Source organism: Coloeus monedula (genome assembly GCF_965178545.1).
Source record: "Coloeus monedula genome assembly, chromosome: 2".
Lineage (NCBI taxonomy): Eukaryota > Metazoa > Chordata > Aves > Passeriformes > Corvidae > Coloeus > Coloeus monedula.
The window spans coordinates 85,091,258-85,110,265 of NC_138782.1; the positions used below are offsets into that span (position 1 = coordinate 85,091,258).

At 37.2% G+C, this 19,008-nt stretch overlaps 1 protein-coding gene across 2 annotated transcripts in view; it reads left to right on the top strand.

Annotated features, from left to right (window-relative positions):
* The window catches only part of ME1 (malic enzyme 1), a gene marked incomplete at its 5' end in the record, with an annotated part of 159,008 nt that overhangs the window by 49,957 nt on the left and 90,043 nt on the right, over positions 1 to 19,008 (top strand). For both annotated transcript variants that reach the window (XM_082302613.1, XM_082302614.1), the window contains one exon: positions 18,298 to 18,373. In XM_082302613.1, the coding sequence (XP_082158739.1) occupies positions 18,298 to 18,373 (76 nt within the window). The remainder of the gene's footprint in view (positions 1 to 18,297; positions 18,374 to 19,008) is intronic.

Below are 19,008 nucleotides of genomic sequence, written 5' to 3' on the forward strand. Positions count from 1 at the left end.
GCCATGTAAAATATTTCACAAGGAGTACCTCTGCCTATGCACATACTTTTCCCTTTCTCTCTAGACATGTGGAGCATCTGTGGAGAAGAACATCCAGTTTAATTAGAGTCATGGAATTGTTAAGGTTGCAAAAGACCTCCAAGGTCATTGAGTCCAACTTTTGACCGAACACCCCCATGTGAACTAAAGCATAGCACCAAGTTCCACATCCAATCATTTCTTGAACACTTCCGGGAATGGCAACTCCACCCCTTCCCTGGACAGCCCATTCCAATGCTTAACCACCTTTTCAGTGAAGAAGTTCTTCCTAATGTCCAACATGAAACTCCCTGGCACAGCTTGAGACTATTTCCTATTACCCTGTTGTTAATTGCCTGGGAGAAGAGGCCAACCCCCACCCAGCTACAACCTCCTTTCACGCAGTTGTAGAGAGTGGTAAGGTCACCCTAAGCCTCCTCAAGGCTAAACAACCCCCAGTTCCCTCAGCCACTCCTCCAAGGACTTGTGCTCTGGACCCTTCACCAGCTCCATTGCCCTTCTCTGGACATGCTCCAGCACCTCAATGTCTCTTGTGCAGTGGGGTTGGAACTAGATGATCTTTACGGTCCCTTACAATCCAAACCATTCTGTGGTTCTGTGATCTTTGGCAGACTCTTTCCTGCTTAAGAAAAATACCTACAATGGAATCTCCTGCTGCGGTGTTAAAGAGATACGGGTTTTTTTCTAAGAAAAACCTTTTCTAAATTATTCCAAAACCAACTATGAAAAGCAACCAATATAATTTAGTTTGAAATTGCATTCTAAACCATGAGTCATTTAGCATTAAGCCTTATATGCCAGTGTACCTCATAAACAGCATCTTCCATGAAATGGATGGAAAAAAATTTAATATTCAGAAGGCAAAAAGGAGTTAAAGATGTGAGATTTAGTCCAGACTATACCATCTTACAATTTTGATTGACTTTTTTTTTTTCAAGAAGTTGGAATTAAGATAAAAGGTATAATCTGATCATACCTTAAAAAAAAGGTATTCTGATCTGTAAGAACTGTGTGTATCTGCTTTATGCTGACTCATATGTAAATGCTGTCTTTATAGATAAGCGACTGTTTTTCTTTCACAATGTATTTTTATTTCAGAATATTCTTAATACTGGCTCTTCCTACAGCTCAGAAAATGCTTGCTATTTCGTAGTTTAATACATATCCCATTAGACACAGACATGGAGGTAAATAAGTTCAAAATTACCCAGTTGCTGCAGATCATATTTATCTCACTGCAGTTTGCAAGCCAGTGTCATATTTAGTTTACATCTGTAAGGATTTTTTCTGATATTCAATATTCAGTTATACTTTTTATGTTTTGAAACGAGTTTGAAGCCCCTGGCTTGCAAGTTATCTCTTGAGGCAAGGAACAACAAAAATTAATTTAGAGTTCAAAAAATAGGTGTCTAGTGGAATCAATGAGATCATCTTCTCTGACTCCCTTATGTGTTTTTAGAAGACTTTATGGGCTCACATGATGTGCTTACAGGCACGGAAGGACTCTGTGGCTCAGGCAGAGGTTTTCATCCTGAAGCAATATTTTGCAATTTTAGAATAAATATTCATGGCTGACCAGCTAACCATCTGATGAAGCATCATTTCTCAAGAGAACCAGCTGCAAAGCAACTTGACTCACTGGTTTGAAGCTTGTCTGTATAACTGACATTTATTTGTAAAATTCAGACTCAGCTCAAGATTGGATTACTTGCTCTGAATATTCAGCTTTAAATCCACCAATTTAATGAATAAGAGTGTTACTGTAGAAATAAACAGTACGGATCTGATAGCAGATCTGTAACATGTACCCACCTACACCACATAGTTACATGAACATAATTTAGAAGACCGGTCTGTCTAGTCTTCTTCCTAACTGTTGAGGAGGATGAGGGAAGAAAGAATCCTTCAGGGGAGTTGGTCAGAGAAGGAATTTGGACCTGTATGGATAGAAGCTTTACTTATGCTGGAAATGTAGTGGGGTTCTGGTTTTATTGTAACGCTCACAGTATCATTAAAAGCACTGTCTCAGAATCTCTACTAGGTCACTTTTTAGTTCAGAGTTTCTATCCATCATTTAAATTCCTCAAGTAAAGAAGTCTTCAGTTGCACAAGGCACGTACATACATATGACAGCTTTTGATTACTTACCCAGAAACAATCTATTTCTGTAAATAGATTTCTGAAATGTAACAGTTCTTTCATGCAACCAGAATAAATATGGGAAAGCTCAATGGAAATTTCCTCTAAGAGTCCAAAATCAACTTTTTACATTGCATAGAGAACAGCCAGGAGTTTCAGATTCTTGTGTAAACTCAGCATTCAGAGAAGGGAGGTATAATTGCCAAGTACTGCTATGCTGAAGACTTTGGACGTTGTTAAAATGTTAGGTGACTGTTTATATATTGCCATTCCTAGAAGGAAAAGCCATTCCAAACAGAATATGATCAGAGCAAGCCCTGGTAGCTGATGCAGCTACACAGCCATGGCAGAGTTTTCTGAAATAACTTCCCGATGCAGTCACAGACTTGTCAGGCTGACTAGGAACCATTTTTAAAGAGCTCTATAGGATCTGATGCAGTCTCTTAAAAGGCAAAGTATGTCAGCTTTGAAATTATTTACTGGATTTCCTCCTCACTGAAGTCCGTGACTGACTCAGCACCTACAAATTTGAGACTTTGTCCTTTCCTTTCCTTATGTTTCTCAAAAAGAATGTATTTATTTGCATTTATTTTATGTATTTACATTTACAATGATTCGGATGCATGGTATTTAATGCAAACGGTGCAAATGTGAGTTGTTTTTTTGTTGACAGATGTTTACATGCTGAGATTGCCAGCTGCAAGATAGCATCGCATTTTAGTAAAGAAAAGAAATTAGAGAACAGGGAAATATTTATTTCCTGTGACAGGACATGCAAAATTGGCTTTGCCATCAGAAGTTGCAGTCTGCTTGCCAGCACAAGGTTGATCCTGTGGTACATTTAATAATCTTTTGGTGGTTTTTAATGAGGCTTTTATTGGAATTATTTTTCTTAATTCCAATGAATGTCTGTGGCATCCAAGTCTCTTCAGAAACCAGATTTGGCTTACTGGAGGCCAGAAACTTGTCAAGTACTCCTGGATCACATGAGCCAAGAAAGTTCAGTTCCTGGAACTTTTTTGTGACTCTGTCTCTCCTTCAGATGTGTGGTGTTTTCTTGATTGAGACTACTGGAAGGTCTAGATTTATTTCACATAACTTTTTCACCAGTATAACAGCTCCCTTAGATTTTTTCCAGCACATTTAGATGGTTTCTTCCTCCCCTGGAAAAGCAAATATATGTATACATATGTCTATTTAGGGACTTTATTCATCTGATTGTTGCTATACATAATTAACTTAGTATCTTCATTTAGCTAGAAGTGATTATTGCCTAACATAAAATTTTATTAAAAAATATAAAAAATTTTTACAGTTATTTTTCCTAGTATTTTCTCCTCTGAAAACTATGTAGAATTTTAATCTGTAGGTGAAAAAAAAGACAATGTAAAGGCTTTTTAACTGATCTCTTGTAATGTCCTGACTGTTAGGACAGCATATGAAATCAAAATGTTTTGCAATAAAGACATAGAGAACAACAAAATACTTCTTTGAAAATAGACTGCTGGAATTCTGTTCTGCAGAAGGACCTGGTGTGTGTATTTACAACAGGGTTCTAGTGGCAAGTTATTTTGTAACATTTCGACAGAGAATTAGCATAGCTGTAGCATTTCTTCTAATTTTAGGCAGTATTTCCTTTTATGGCTTCTGAAGCCTGATGATGATGGCAGTTGCAACCCCTCACCAAGCACTTTTGAAATACATGTTGGTCATTTTTCACTTTTGTCTTTTGTGAAGATGACAACTGTTGACATATTCCAGGCAAGTATTTTCTCCTTTTTTTTTTTTGCTGTGTGTAGCCTTGCCATTGAGATCATGGCATGCAGTAATTTCACTTTCTGGCATGATTTTGGTCTGTTGTTACTTTCATCAAGCTATAACTTAGCTTAGCATGCTGTTGCTTCCTTAGCTTGAAGGTAAGGCTAATAGAATTGTCCCAGCAAAGTATTTGCCCTGCTCTGGAAAGCTGGAAAAGGAAAATTAGCACAATGAGAGAGTGTTGAATTCCTCTCTTCTCCTGGACTGTCTTTTAGACTGGATTGTGCTCAAGGTGTATTCAGCTTGGTCTGTCAGCAGATGGTAATGCTGCTGCAGGGAAAGGTGTGAGGATCTTGCACAGAAGATATCAGCAGGCCTCATTTTGGTCTTACAGTGCTTTGTAAATATTAAACCAGTTTCTCATGTAAGCAATTATTGAAGGCAAAAAATTATGTCTTGATTTTTGAAAAATTTATTATATTCTTCAGTTTATGCGCATGTAGTCATCTGGTCTCTCTAGAACTGTTAAATTCATGGCTTTTCATAATGTTTTGGCAATAGGTTTCACCATTTAGGTACAGTGGGAATTTTTATTTTTTCATTAAATTTCCATCTCAGTATAAAATCATGAATGATTAGCCTGTGCCAAACTGAGAATAGGTAGTCCTGACCTAGCATTATAAAACAGAATGTCCTCCATGTGGTGGGTTTTTTTTGTATGTACTTGGTGCTTGCATGTAGGTATAACCTACAGCAGTTCTTGAAGGGGATGGTATTTACAAAAATAGCCCTTGGAGTTATTCTTCCATTTAGTCTTGTCTGAGTTGGAGCTTTACCTATTATTAGCCTCTTCCTGCTCTCATAAATTTCATACATGATTTCTTCTGCAGGTAATATTTAAGGGACTTTTGATCATGGTCATAAAAGCTTTATCCTAAAGCACATCACAAGCATGGAATTTCTGGCTTTCAGACCTAAGTTTGTAGGTGCATTGCACTGTTTTCTCTGGATGGAGTACATCTTGGCTGTGAGCAGGAGGAAATGAGGCCATCCCTTCTCAAAACATGACTCTCAAAATGTTTGGCAGCAGTCAATGTTTGGTCATTCTTAACACAGTCTTCTAAGGAAGACAGATAGTGAGACTCAGTGCTTTTCTACAGATGTCCTTGGTGGTTTCTGAGCAAGAGGGCCAAACTTCAAGAACTGGCCGTGGCTTTCCGTTCCCTTGTTCACTTCTTTCACAGAGTCCTGGATATTTCCAGGGGATCCCTGTTCTCATTTGACTTGTACTGTTACTTTTTAATAATTTCTACTATCTGTTGTGTGAGGTTAGAACTGAATATTCTCTCTTCTCCACAAGTTTGGGGGAATCAAATTTATCTTTTGAAGGGCTTCTGCACTTTGAGCTAATGGGAACTTACTTCTGTGGGTTTTGGCATATGATTATCTTCCTCATTTCCTTATATCCCACTGAGACAGTCCTCTGAAACAAAGAAGTTTCATACAGATGCTTTTCTCTAAATGGGAAAGACAGTTTGTGTGACAGTTACTAATGCAGTATTTATTAGAACCTTCTTCTTTCCTTTACTAAAGCAGTCATCTTGTGGATCTACGTGCAGAAGACTGGACAGAAAGTACATGATCCCAAGTTAAATGTCCTTACTCTGACTAATCTTTTCTTTCTAGTGCCAATACCACATAAAAGGTAGGCTATATCCTTTTCAACAAATAAACTATGTATCTGCATTTTAAAATAGAGGAATTATTTTGGCATGTTACAGTTTCATATCAATAACTACGACTTGTATCAAAATATAGCCATGTTGCTTTTCAATGTCTTCCTATTTTCCTGATTTTTTAGGGAGATTTTGACTCTACACCAGCTTGCAATACTGCCTACTGGATACAAGCTCCCCAATTTCCCAAAGCAGTACATTCCTTAATGAAAAGTACTTTAGGGGCAGAGATTTTATTTAGATTTCACACCTCTACTTGGCCAAAGATTCCACTGGCAACACTAAAGTATCAGGTCATAGAGTACAGGAGAGGTCTACTCATTTGCTCTGTCCAACTCCAGCCATATTTATCTACTAAAATTTTCCCCTCATGAAACAGTGTCTGTCAACCTGACAGAGTTGTAGACTTTCCTAATTGTCAAAATCATTTGACCCCCAAAGCAAACCTTTTGAGAGTCACTTCCTTAAATAAGAGAACTTTAACTTTCCTTAGCTCAACAACTTTTCAAGGACAGCCTGTCAAATCCCATGCAGTGTCTGCAAATGAAGTTGCATCCTTCCTTTTGTACGAATTGATAGGTACAGTTGCCTTCTTTCTGCCTTGAGAGGCCTTGGGACAGCCCTGAAGTTGTGGCTTGCTCTTGACAGTAGTGTGCATATTGTATCAATTTCCATGGACTGGAATTCTGCACCATTCTAGCACTCATTTAGGACAACCCAGACACTGACAGCTTGTGCCACATGAACAGACAACTGCAACAGACAACAAACAACTTGCAACACATTGCTTGGGAAATATGAAGAAAAATATGTAAGCATCTTTCTCCCTTCCTAGGGCTATGCTGTGGAAGGGAAAGAGCTTGCTTCCGGGTATCAGTGGGATAAAAAATAAATGGTGTTACTGCATGTGTTTACGATTAGGTATCACCAGCAGTAGAGATTTATGCGTTGGAAACATGAGCTTGTAGATGAGAACTGTTGTAGTTGACTGATAAACATCTAGTGCAGGTTTTGGTTTTGTTGTTTGTTTTTATTTTTTTTAATATTATGATCTTTTTAGAGATAGAGGGATCCTACACTCTCTTTCTATGGAGTTTTCCATGACCCCAATAATTCCCAATGTTATCATCTGATACTGCAAAACAAGGTACCAGTAGTATTCAGATGAGATGCCAGTGATTTAAAAGCATTACATTGTTTTATTAGTTCATTCTGTATATATCCCAGCCCATGCCCAGAGGATGTTTTCCTTTAGGGGTGTGCTTATGCTGGAGTTTCTCCAGCTCCCGTTTTCTGTACATTTGTTGCACGTCCTTCGGCACCACCCAAATCCCCTGCTTACACATTCAGCAGCTTCTCTGTTCAAAATACTCTCATTACTCAGCAGTCCAACACTGTCTCGTTGCATTTCCAATGCAAGATATTTAGTAGCTTTTAAAAAAATCCCTGCAGTAATTCCTGTAAATGTATTTGCTGAAGTCCAAAAGAGGAAGGAAAAACCTTAGAAAAATCACTGTAACTTTGCAGTAGCTTGGCCATTCTAACATCATAGTTTTCTGTCTCTGTTTAGAAGCTTTCTAAATAGATAGGGTAAATAGTCAAGTCTTAACATGAAAAATCAAAAGTGAAGACAAGGCATAAAGATTTTCAGCCTTTAAGAGCATAACAAATGGGATGATTGTGTGTTGTAATATATCTTGTATTTCTCTATATTTATGGCTAGATGTTTTGGTCCAGGAGCTTTTTACATGCTACATTTGAGAGAGCCATGTGCATAGGAGGCTTCTGAAAAAGACAAGAAAAAAAGCTTTGGGATAGAAGTGGATCCTTTTATTTCTTGCAAGGCACTTTCATCCATTTTTAACAAAGTTTTATAGCTGCATAAAACTGTTTACTTATGGGCACAGCTCAATAAAAAACGTCAGCAGTGTTAATTATAATAAACTTAAACATAAAAAGACCAGGTCATAATAACTACTGAATCTAGTGTAGAGGAGCAGTAACATCATGTAATTTGCAGCTGGGTAGAGAAAGGTTTGCAAGGCATCTGACATCGTGACCGCTGCTCTTTGAGTTAAGTGGTGACACTGAATGTCAGTTCTGCTTCTTTGGCTAGTGAGTATTAGCTGATTAAGCCACATGCAAGAAATCCAGTATCTTCTAGAAAATGGTGGGTAAGGGCCTGCTGGGAGCATAGATCAAATAGATGAATGTGCATAAACCAAACAAAGCAAGTTGTTTTTGTAAGAAAAGCAAGAACTTCCAGCTGAAGGCAGACAGTGATATGGAAGACTTAAATCAACTGGCTGAAATAAGGGAACCATTTACTGAATCATAAGGCATCAATTTACTGAGAAATATAAAAAAAAGAAAAGCAAGCTTCAGTTTGTACTGAAGGAGAACCCACGCCTTTAGCACAAAGATGGTCAAAAGCCGGTTGTCATTTTTGCTTCTTCATTCCCAAAGTGACTACATGTAAAATGAATTTTTGTTTAGTCTTAAGGAAGAAGGGAGTTTAGGAGATCTCACAACTTTATTTTACTACTGAAATTAACTATTGTTTTCAGTGTTCTGGTGGAATTTTCCATCTAAAGGAAGAGCTTCCTCTTCCTGAGACAAAGTTTCAATGTAGCTTACAGAGACACAGCAGCACATTTCCATTTCAGAAGTTCCCAATATTATGATAACTTTGTTATTTTAGAGGGTATTTTTGGTTTCTTTTAACTTTTCTCTTAGAGATCTTTAGATTTATTCTAAGCACATATGAATGTACAGGTTTGCTGCACTGTATGTTGAGGGTCAGGTTGTTCATAAGGCCTATTTTAGGCAACAGTATGTCTGAGAGTTTCCTTTGGTCATCCACAAGGAGCTTCTTAAACATGACATGTAGATATTTATCTCTGGCAGTGAAAATACAGAATATGGTTTGTTTTCTGTTCAATTAAATAGTTTTTTTCATGAATAAGTAGTATATGAGCATGGGGAACTTTTCATTCTCAAGAAAATAGTGTATTTAAAAAGATTTCCATTCTGCCTTATTTCAGTTTGCTGCAAGCAATGTGCCTATTTCTAGTTTTACTTTGCCCCTTAACGTAGAATGTAGCAAGCTCCAGTTCATGCGTTGAAATGAGATTCTTCTTGAAGGTGGTTGTAATGTCAGTCATTTGATGAATGATTGGTATGCCACATTCAATCCTACAGTGAAACAAATGTCGTCTTTGAAAGATGACTTAAAATATGGCATGTAGACTTCCAAAGGCAAGGTTTTCCAAAGAAAAGCTTGTGTGCTTTCAAACACTGGACTTGAGCCTTTGATTCCTTGAAGAGGCTGGAAGCTCCCAAATGATGTTTCAGAAACACTTCCATTGTGACTGCTAGATGATGCTTTTTGAATACTCTCTCACTCCACAGGACTGGCTCCAAGACTCCTCGCTAGGTCCATTCCGTATCGCGTGCTTCGTTTCCTGTGTGTGTAGTGAAGACCAGCAATATTAGGTTGTTTTAGCTGGTATCATTGCATGCTGTGATTTTTCCCAAAATGTTGATCATGACTTTATGAAATAAAAAACTTTACATTGGGTCATGACTGAATTTTTATAAAAAGATGGGAAAATATAAGACTATTTGCCTCTAATGGACAAGGTTGATTTTTATCACAGTGGGCCAAATACATTCCAGATGTTTAATGCTCAAAATGTTTCCTTGGGATTCCATCTATTATAATTCTTTTCTCAAATTTTGTTATAAAGGCTTCTAGTAATTTTTAATTGAGTCAGAAGAACATTATTTTTTCTTAAATATATTCAATTCCCTCTAATTAGAACCACTTTTTATAGGTAATATAAATTTCCTGGGTTTTGCTGGAAAAATTCTAATTCTTCTTCTGTGAGTGAGTTTCAGAAAACAACTGGTATGTTGGAACTTCGTTAACATCAGATAACGTAAATCTTAAGAATAATCATGTTACTTCTCAGTTTCTCTGTCTGAGATAGAGCTGGACCTGCAGCTTTTTTCCCCTATGTTAAAAGTTGTTATTGAACACAGTACTAAAAATTTGGTCTGTCTCATACATTCATTCATGATGTAAATTTAACAGGAAGTAAGTACAGAAATAGTGCTGCTGATCAGGTTGTTTACATTTTTTAAAATGTGCAAATGGTAAATGGAGATATGTACTTTTTCAGAGTGTTTATTTTCAGCAGTTAGAGTCAGCTCTACAAATGGAGGATAGTGTCTCATTTCAGAAGTGACATTTTCATTAAAGTCGAAGTTGGGTAGGATATGCCATAAGAAGAAATAATTTTTGTTAAGTCTTCACTTTTGTCCTGGTTAATAGTTACTGAGAGCAAATTATGGTGATTTAAAGGTCAATGAAAACTGGCCTCAGAGGACATTATTGTCTAAATACGGGAAGTTTTCCATGTTCCAATAAGCCAAGGCAGCACAAGTTGTTGAAGTAAATAGAAGGACAGTGATCTCACTTGTTTGAGTATTTCACAGCTCAAATAGCATTTTAAAGTTTTTTTTAGAAAAACATCACTAGCATTGCAAGATTCCTAGTAGATAACGTGGTTGATGTTGTAGATGGCTTTCTATGCAGTTAATATTAGCATAAAATAATAGAAACATGATAGCTATTGAAGCAGAACAGTAGGTTATTTTTTGTCTTAAAAATGAATGGGTCTGGCTCTGGTAAACCATTCTCTCATTCACAGTCTTCAAATCGTTCTATTTGTGTCCATTGGAGTGTAAGTAATTAAGTTATTTATTGAGCAACTGTCAGAGGAATTTAAGTAGCTTCTGGAGCAAAAAGAGCTCCAGTGCTTAAACCATAGTATTTTGCAAAGTCTGCCTTTTCCTTTGCAAACACATCCCATTGAATTGCTGTTGTGTGGTTAAGCAACAGTATGTAAAAGCTGATTGTCTAGATGAGTGATACTTTAGAAATATAGTTAAATCAACAAATTCATGTTTTAAGACTATAAAGATATGATTTAATTTACTCTTTTGCTCTATGAAAAGGATGCATCATTAGTTTGAACATTCAGATCACAAAATGCTGTGCAAGTAAAGGAGGTGAGGCACTAATTGGAAAACAGTGTTAGAGATCTAGGTATACAGTAAAGAGTATTTTATATGAGTGTTGTGAAACATCTGCAAGGACTAAGTCCATGAAGGGTTTACTGTGAAGTATTTTTAGTATAGTTTGAGGTGAACATTATGGTTTCCAAAATTAAGTAGAGATTTTTGGATTATTAATGAACTGTCAAGATATAATTACTCTTGGTACCATGTAAAATTGGTTTTAAAGTTTTTCCAGTGTAAGGCTTGTAGTGTTGTTGCTCAGATTATTTTTACAATGTAATGGTTTTTTGGGTTGAATGAGAGCAGTTGAGGAATTACTTCATTGAGTTGCTTTTTATTGTACAAAAGCCTTGACTTCTTTGCCCACTTTTGGAACCTGAGTGTATCTGATGGACATTTTACAGAGTAAAAGCAGAATGATTCTTTTTGCAAAAATCTGTATACACTCAAACTCATAATGTAGAGATTACATGCTTTGGTAGCAAGAACAGGCATCTCAAAGGGCTGGAAAAGTCCAGACTTTTGGGAGAAAAGTAGTAAGACAGGACTAATGCACGTTTTGTCTCTGTTCCTTTGTCATTTGCCTTCAGCCTGTACTGCTGTGGGCAACTTGACCTTTTTTTTTTCACTCTCTCCTCTGTTGTGTTACAGTTTAGAAAATGTGTGCTGTATGCAAGCTCTGAAGCCTGTTTCAGATGCAGAAAGCCAGACGGGGCGATGTCTGCGTGATCTGCCCCCTGCCCGGAGGTGTATCAGGAGTGTTACAATGAGTTACTTAACTCACTATGTTGCAAATGGTGGAATCGCAGCCCCTGGTTCCCTGCTTCCCTAATCCCACATGGGGTGGAAGAGGGAATGTGCTGAGACCTGAAGTCAGGTTTCTGAGTAAACCCAAGATATGGGCAAAGGGAGTTTTATGTGGAAGTTCCTGGAATCCGTGGGGTTGTTTGAACCAGCTCTTCTGACTGAGTGCCACCTGGATGAGCCTCTTTGAACCACGCAGTGTCCATTGTCAAAGAAACCAGGCAGAGTCACGGACTCTAGTCGAAGATCTTGGGCAGGCTTGAGCATAGTGTGGATATTGTATTTACCTCTCGCAGCATCTGGAGCACTGCAACTTGCTGGGGCTTGCTTCAGAAAAATTGTTGTCTTAAGTAGCTATTTAGCCCAGTGGTATTTTTTAAATTATTTAGTTTTTTTAAAAAAAATCTATCATTATAATTTATTTTTAAATAATGTTTTAACATTTAAAAAGATTCTGTACTAAAAGATTCTCCCAGCTTCTGAGTCTTTGTGTCACTAGAGTTAGGTACTTTTTATTTCTCCAAACGCTGTCCTTTCTTTTCTGAAACCTCATTCCCCTGAGGTTGTATTTTCAAATGCCAGGCTTACAGCGGCTGTCTTTCAGGTTAACTTTATCACTTTTCTGCTCTAAAGGCTAATTCACACTGGATACTGTACAGTTCTGTAAGTGGCCCAAACTTACTTCTCTCTTCTATGTACATGTTGTTTTTAACTGTGGTGACTATTGGAGCATGACACTCACTAATGGATTGATGAGCAGCTTTGATGGACTTGGGCATGTGAAGGAGTGCTACAGAGGCTGCCAACACTGGATAATGACTGTCATGAAACAGTGTTTTTCAGAAGGGATTCTTGAATTAAACTAAATGCTGGTTTCCTCCTGTAGCTGAAGATTGGCTGTTAGACCCTTTGACATTAGCATTTCCCATTCACAGGGATTATGAACACTGTATTTTTCTGTATTTTAATCATTTCCCTACACTCTTGTGCCAGATTGGGCTTTTGAGTTGCTATAAAAATATATGAGGCTTTCATCATTCTTTCATGTATAGCAAACTGAGTTGGTAGATGTTAGCATCTGTCTTTCAGAGTATTTGCTGTCTTCTACAAAATAACCTTTTTAATCAGTAGTCATTTAGGAAACCATATGCTAAGCATGAAATAATGCATAATATTTCTAAACTTTTATGTCTTTTCAGGATTAGTATCTTACCCTCATTGTCATTCGTATGCTGCTAGAATTTGCCTTTTTTATCAACTACATCTTGCTCATGTACAGCTCCACACTTTTAAGAGATTTTAGCAGTACCTACTGTTCTCTTAATGTTCCTGTCTTATTTTTGATCTTTGTTTTTGATTTAGTCTTTACTTTGCTTCTTACAAACTTTTTGTTTAAATATGGTTTGAGTATGCCACATCTAGAAAATGTAAAGCCCAGGTTTCTTTAACACTGATGAATTCAGGCTGATAGTCAGTAGCAGCTGCTATTTCAGCATCAACTATTTTATATATTGAAAAATATACCTGTCTATTGCAAAGTAATAAAATTCATCCCTGTACAAAGGGAAAGGTAAAGAAAATAAAAAAATCTGTCAACAACTGCATTTCTCAAATCAGCCCATCTCTTGTATTTATTAGGCCTCAGTGGTCTTGCAATGCAAAGGAACCTGCTACGGTAAGATGTAATGAAAACTTTGAGCACATTTTATATGAAGAAATGAGACCGTATTAAACTGTCACAATGGGAAATGTGGTGAAAAAAGAGCAGGATGTTTTTGGGGAGGATACAGGTACTCTTAGTTCCTAGTACAGAGTTTGTATTGTATTGGTTTTTATTATTTTAAAAATACGAGGGAATTTCAACAGGGACCAGGGAAGTAGTTTGCCTCTTTCTTGCCAAGTGCAGGAGTTTGGAAGAGTCTAGGCTCAGAAATAAACTGTGTCTGGCCCCTGAGATTTTTTTTTTTTGTTATTATTATTAAGCTTGTTGGTTTAGGCTGCCTGGGGAAGTGAAGTCACCTCTACTGTAACTCTATGTACAGTTCATAATTCAAATAACAGTTTTGAATATGTAGGGTTGTAGGGTTGTGAGAAAAGTTTGAACTTTTTTTCATTAAACATGTTTGGCATTTTCTGAGACATGTTAAGATTGCCTCCTGTTGTTATAAGAAGAGGAAAGAAAGGATTATTCTGTTACAATGACACATTTTCCTAAACTGTTCTTTAATAGAAAATAGACAAATACGTTGCTGGTAGAACATTGCTTCCTTGAAGCATAATAAACAAATGCTCCATTTAATTCTGTTGACTTTTTTCTCATAGATCAGAATTTTAATAAAACAGACCCAAATCTTGTGCTGTAGCATGACCTCCACATAACTGGTAAAATCTGCTACAGTGTAGTGAGCTCAGTGACCCAAAATAGATCCAGCCTTTATTGAGTGGGTCTTGATGTCCTCATGTGGGCTCCCCCCTCACTCTTCAGTCTTACTGCTGGTGTGATGAGAAGAAAGGAGGCATAGTTACTTCTTTGCCAAATTATTCCTCTGCTGTAGTTTCCTACATTTTCTGGCTAGCTAAAGTGGGTGTGTCACTGGCAGTGTTTGCTTTGGCTGGGCTGGTGTACGGGTTCTCGACCCCCACATGTCCTCCCCAGATGGGGGAGAAAGTCCTTGCCAGGAGTAAGAGATGAATGGGACTTTTGGATCTTCTTGGTCTTCAGATTGTTTATTATATCTTATCAGCAATTTACATGCCGCCGACATAGCATGAAGCAGAGAAAGTACCAAAAGACATGATACAGGAAATTCAAGGCCCTTTTAAAGGTAAATCACCCAATTGTCATCAAGAACGTACATTATTTTGACTTTTCTACCAATGCCTAATGAACTATCCATTCACGTAGCCATGTACTGCGGCATTGCCTAACCAATCATTCTGTGCTACCAACACTGCAGAAAATGGAGTAGATGAAGAAGAAGGAAGAGACCTGAAAAACGACAGGAGTCCTCCATCTTGTCTTCATCTACTTACCATATTAATAAGCCTAAAATTCTAAATTTTTCACCCTGTAACAAACTATATATTATACTACCACCTAACTCACACCCTTGTAGATTCTAATTTGTCCCAATGCCTTGGCAGCCCTCTCCATGGATGAAGGTTAAAAACAGTGTTTCCCTGGAGGGATGGGCCCCTCAGGACAGACAGAGAAACATTCCCTGCACTCTAGGTTTCCAACAGGCTGGTATAAACCAGTGCTGAGCTGAGGGCTGACTGGGGCAAACTGGCACTAGATGAGTGCTTCTGCAAATGTGCTCAGGCAAGTACTATGTCAATCTGCACTGTGCTGTATTCAAAATGAACACATTAATTAGAAGACTGATCTGAGGCTGTAAGCTTCAGGTCAGTTTTAACTCACAGTTTTGGTGATTGGTCTTCTTGCCTTGCAAGAAAAGATAATCTGTATAACTGAGATACCAGTTAAAATAGAAAGGACCATACTGTGTTGTAAAACCTACAGTTGCTTTTCCAGTGAGCTTGCCAACCTGGACTGCTCTGTAATGTGTGCAGGAGAACTTAACCCTGCTCCCTCCTGAGTTGCTTTTCTTCTTAGAAACATAAATATGTGCATGCTGAAAAACAAGCAGCATATTCTTCCTCATAACATTTTCCCTGTATCTTGCTTCTTTCTCTGTGTGATTATATATATTACTTGTCTGTCTGCTTTACAACCCCATCCTGAAGTGCATTGTCAGACAGGTGTACATCCTGCAGGCCATCTCTTCCTCATCCAGCAGAGCAGGGGGTGCGTCACTGGTATGACCGTTCTTATTTTTGTTATTAACAACACTCTCAAATGGATAATTCAGTCATATTTCTGGACTGAAATCCATATAGAACTGAATCCAGTTTAAATCATCTACCTTGCCTCGTGCTTTGTTCTTCTTGTAGCTGTGCTATGAGGGCCCAAAAATGACTGTAATGACTGTAATGTCTGCTAGGTAGCCAAATTGCTGGCTACCTTTTCAGCTTGTCAGCCCTATCCCACTTATAATAACCTTATGCAGTTGCTTCTTTGCCTGGCTACAGCATGACCTCATGAAAAAGAAAAAAAACACATGTAGTGCTACCTTTTGATGGCTGTCTGCAGGTAGAATTGCCAGTGAATTTGGTCTCAGTAATATAGTCTGAGTATTCTTGTGGCTGACACCTTTGCGGACCAGGGTTCCTCTTACCAACCCCCTGTATCTACTTGCAGACAATACATATAGGAAAAAAGTGCTTTAGTTAAAGAAATGAAGGATCAGGAAAAGAGATCCAGATAAAAGAATAAAAAATTCTTCTCACTTATTCCGTTCCCTTAAATCTAAGAGCATCTTCTTGGTCAGGCCAGTGTGTCCAGAAATGTTTTACTAAACTACAGAAAGAATGGAGGGATGGGGAGAAAGAGGGGAGTGAAATGCTTTTAACATCACTATTTACACCTCAGCCTCTATTTTCTGTTGCGGCTTGAATCTGATCCTGCTTGAACAGATTTCTGAAATACGCTCTCAATACTTATTCAAAGGTCCTTACAAATGTTCTAACAAAATTCCTTCTGGAGCAGCCATCCTGCCTTTATTTTCCTCTGCTGGGGAATTTATTCCATGGTGACCTCTCTCCCTAGCCTTCAAGGAAGAGGTTATTTAGGCACACTGGGCTGGACTCTGACTCTTTAGAAAATCAATACAAAATCTTGCTTCATTTAACACAAATCTTTTAGGTAGGTGTAAATTGGAGAATGGAGACAAGGAGAGGAGTGATCCCACAAGATAGCTTTCTTCCAGCACTCTATGCTTGCTTTCACACACTCATCTGTCACAGCTGTCTCTGAGGCTAGCAATTTTGATGAGATGTACTTAATGATTTAACAGTTTACAGGATGTTTTATAAAATGACTCAAGGTACAATACACCAGAAAGGAAGCATCATTTATTTTTCTTTGCTGTTTTATGGTATTTCACTGTAAGGGACATATTTTTTCAGGTAGCCAGCTCACAAATAGATATGCTTGTGTGCAGTAAATACCAGAACTTTTCTAAAGTGTCATGAAATTAACCCTCCTGTCCCTGAGGACCTGTCGCTTCCAGTGTGGTGGAGAAATTAATTTGCTGATGAATGCTACTTATTAAGAAACAACTGAGATACATTAATATCCGCATGGTGTGTTAGTTCTGAGTATGGGAAACGGACACAGAAGGAGAATTAATTGGAAATGCCAGGATGAGAGAATTTCTAGTTCTAGGAGAAAATGCATAAAATTAAATACTTTGGTTAATTACAGCATGTCTTACATTGCTTTTCCTAAGTAATAAAGAATTTCTGTTGCATATTTTTGACATCAAAAAGGGAAAGAAGACACTTAAATATAAAATTAAATAAAAAATTCAATATAAAAATATAAATCACATAGTAATTTATGTATAAAATACCATCTAATATGTTTTAAATATATAAACATGTGAAATTAAATATAGTGCTGGGACTAATTTTGCTGTCTTGGTTAGTATGCATTTAACACTGCAGGAGATTTTTTGCTTGACTTGGTATATGTGCAGTCATATCTGACAAGCATTTTCCAGATTTATTAGTTTTATTTAGAACTATATGATCCACTTGTATGAATATGGTCATATTCTGCTAGACTTAGATTTAAATTATTTTTTCAATAATTTTCTCTCATTCTTACTTTAAAATTTTTAAAATAGGCAAAGGGAAATGCTTTAGAATAATTCTAGAAGACAATGCCTTATACATACAAATGAAAAATTTTATCACAAGAAGGCATCTTTGGCATGTGCCTCTTCATTGAAGTCTTCTTTGTGGATTTTGAGAGATTGCATTTAAGTGCATTCATGGATTTTGAGAGATGGCATTTTTCCACTATCTCACATGAAAAAAGTAGATAAAAAAATGGAATTAAATTAAGTCTGAGTGGATCTGAATGTACATCTACCTTACAAGTAAAGTAAATGAAGAATGAAATGTTGAATAGGAGAATAAGATACTATGTTGATTTTGCTTATGTAATAAGCAGAAAATGAATTGAGAATTACACTTTTCTATCATTTTGTTTTAAACTTTTTTGTGCTGGTGGAACTAAAATCTCTTTGGAGTAAAGATTTGGTCTGTTCAGTATTGAGGATCTTCTTGCACTGTCAAGAAGAAAATTTCCCACTTTTGTAACTGAAAATGGCATCTAATGAAACAGGGAGACTGTTTTCTAACACATAGCTGAATGCTCCTGATTTATTTATGTAATGATAATATATGGCTTATTTCAGGTTTTGTTCATAGCTTAAAGCTTCAGCCTATTCTTGTTTGTAAATGTTAGGACTGCTGGGGCAGTAGTGATAACTGTCATAAGAGGAACTCATTTTGTGGTCAGGGTCAACTAGTGAACACATTTGAACAGACCAGGTACTGAGCGAGTTGGTTCCAGAAAGGACTCTTACAGGTTCTCTCTGCTTAGTAAAGCTCTACTGAGTTACCTGTTTTCTGATTTTTAAATGCAAGTGATTCGTTTACCTATTCATACAAAATTGAGCTCTTATTATCAAACTGAATTTTTGTATGTTGGAAACACATTTGCATAGATTTAATGTACTATTTAGTTGAATTATACTTTATTTATATTACACTGATTTATAATTATTTTTTTACCTGTTTATATGAGTACTTTTTTTATTTGCAGAGGTCTTTTTATTTCTATCCATGACCGGGGTCACATTGCTACAATGCTTAAATCCTGGCCAGAAAGTGTCATCAAGGTAAGTCCAGTTTTAGTCTCGTAACAAAGCTGATGCTGTTTTGTACCCAAGATGACTTGGTTAAGGTATTTTTTATAAGCTTTTTATCAGTTTAGATGTTGGTGATTTCTTAGCTGATTTTTTCAACAGAAAGAATGCTGCTGCAGTCAAAGTTTGAGGCATTTAAGCACTTGTTTAGCTATAGGCATCCTTTACTGATTAATTGGTCACTTACATTGAATATTATGGAAAACAAAAAGCCCTGAATGTTTTTTTCTACATTTCAGGAAATCACAGAATGGCTGAGGTAGGAAGGCACTTCTGGAGATTATCTAGGCCATCTTCCTGCTCAAACAAGATCAGCGAGGACAGGTTACTCAGGGCTATGTCCAGCCTTTGAGTTTTGAGTATCTCCAAGGGTAGAGACCCTACAAGACCTCTTGGCAGCCCCATTCTAGTGTTTGAGTTAACAGTTCTCCACTTACAGTGCTTCATAAGCTCTCTCACAAGAAATATTAAATTTCCAGCTAAAATGGCTTGTCACTGAGTACTACAAGGAGATTGTGTTGTCAGCAGTTTGCCACACTGAGCACTTCTCTCCTTTAATATGGAAAGTCTTTCTTATTAGCATAGACAGTTTTTGGGATTTACTAAGT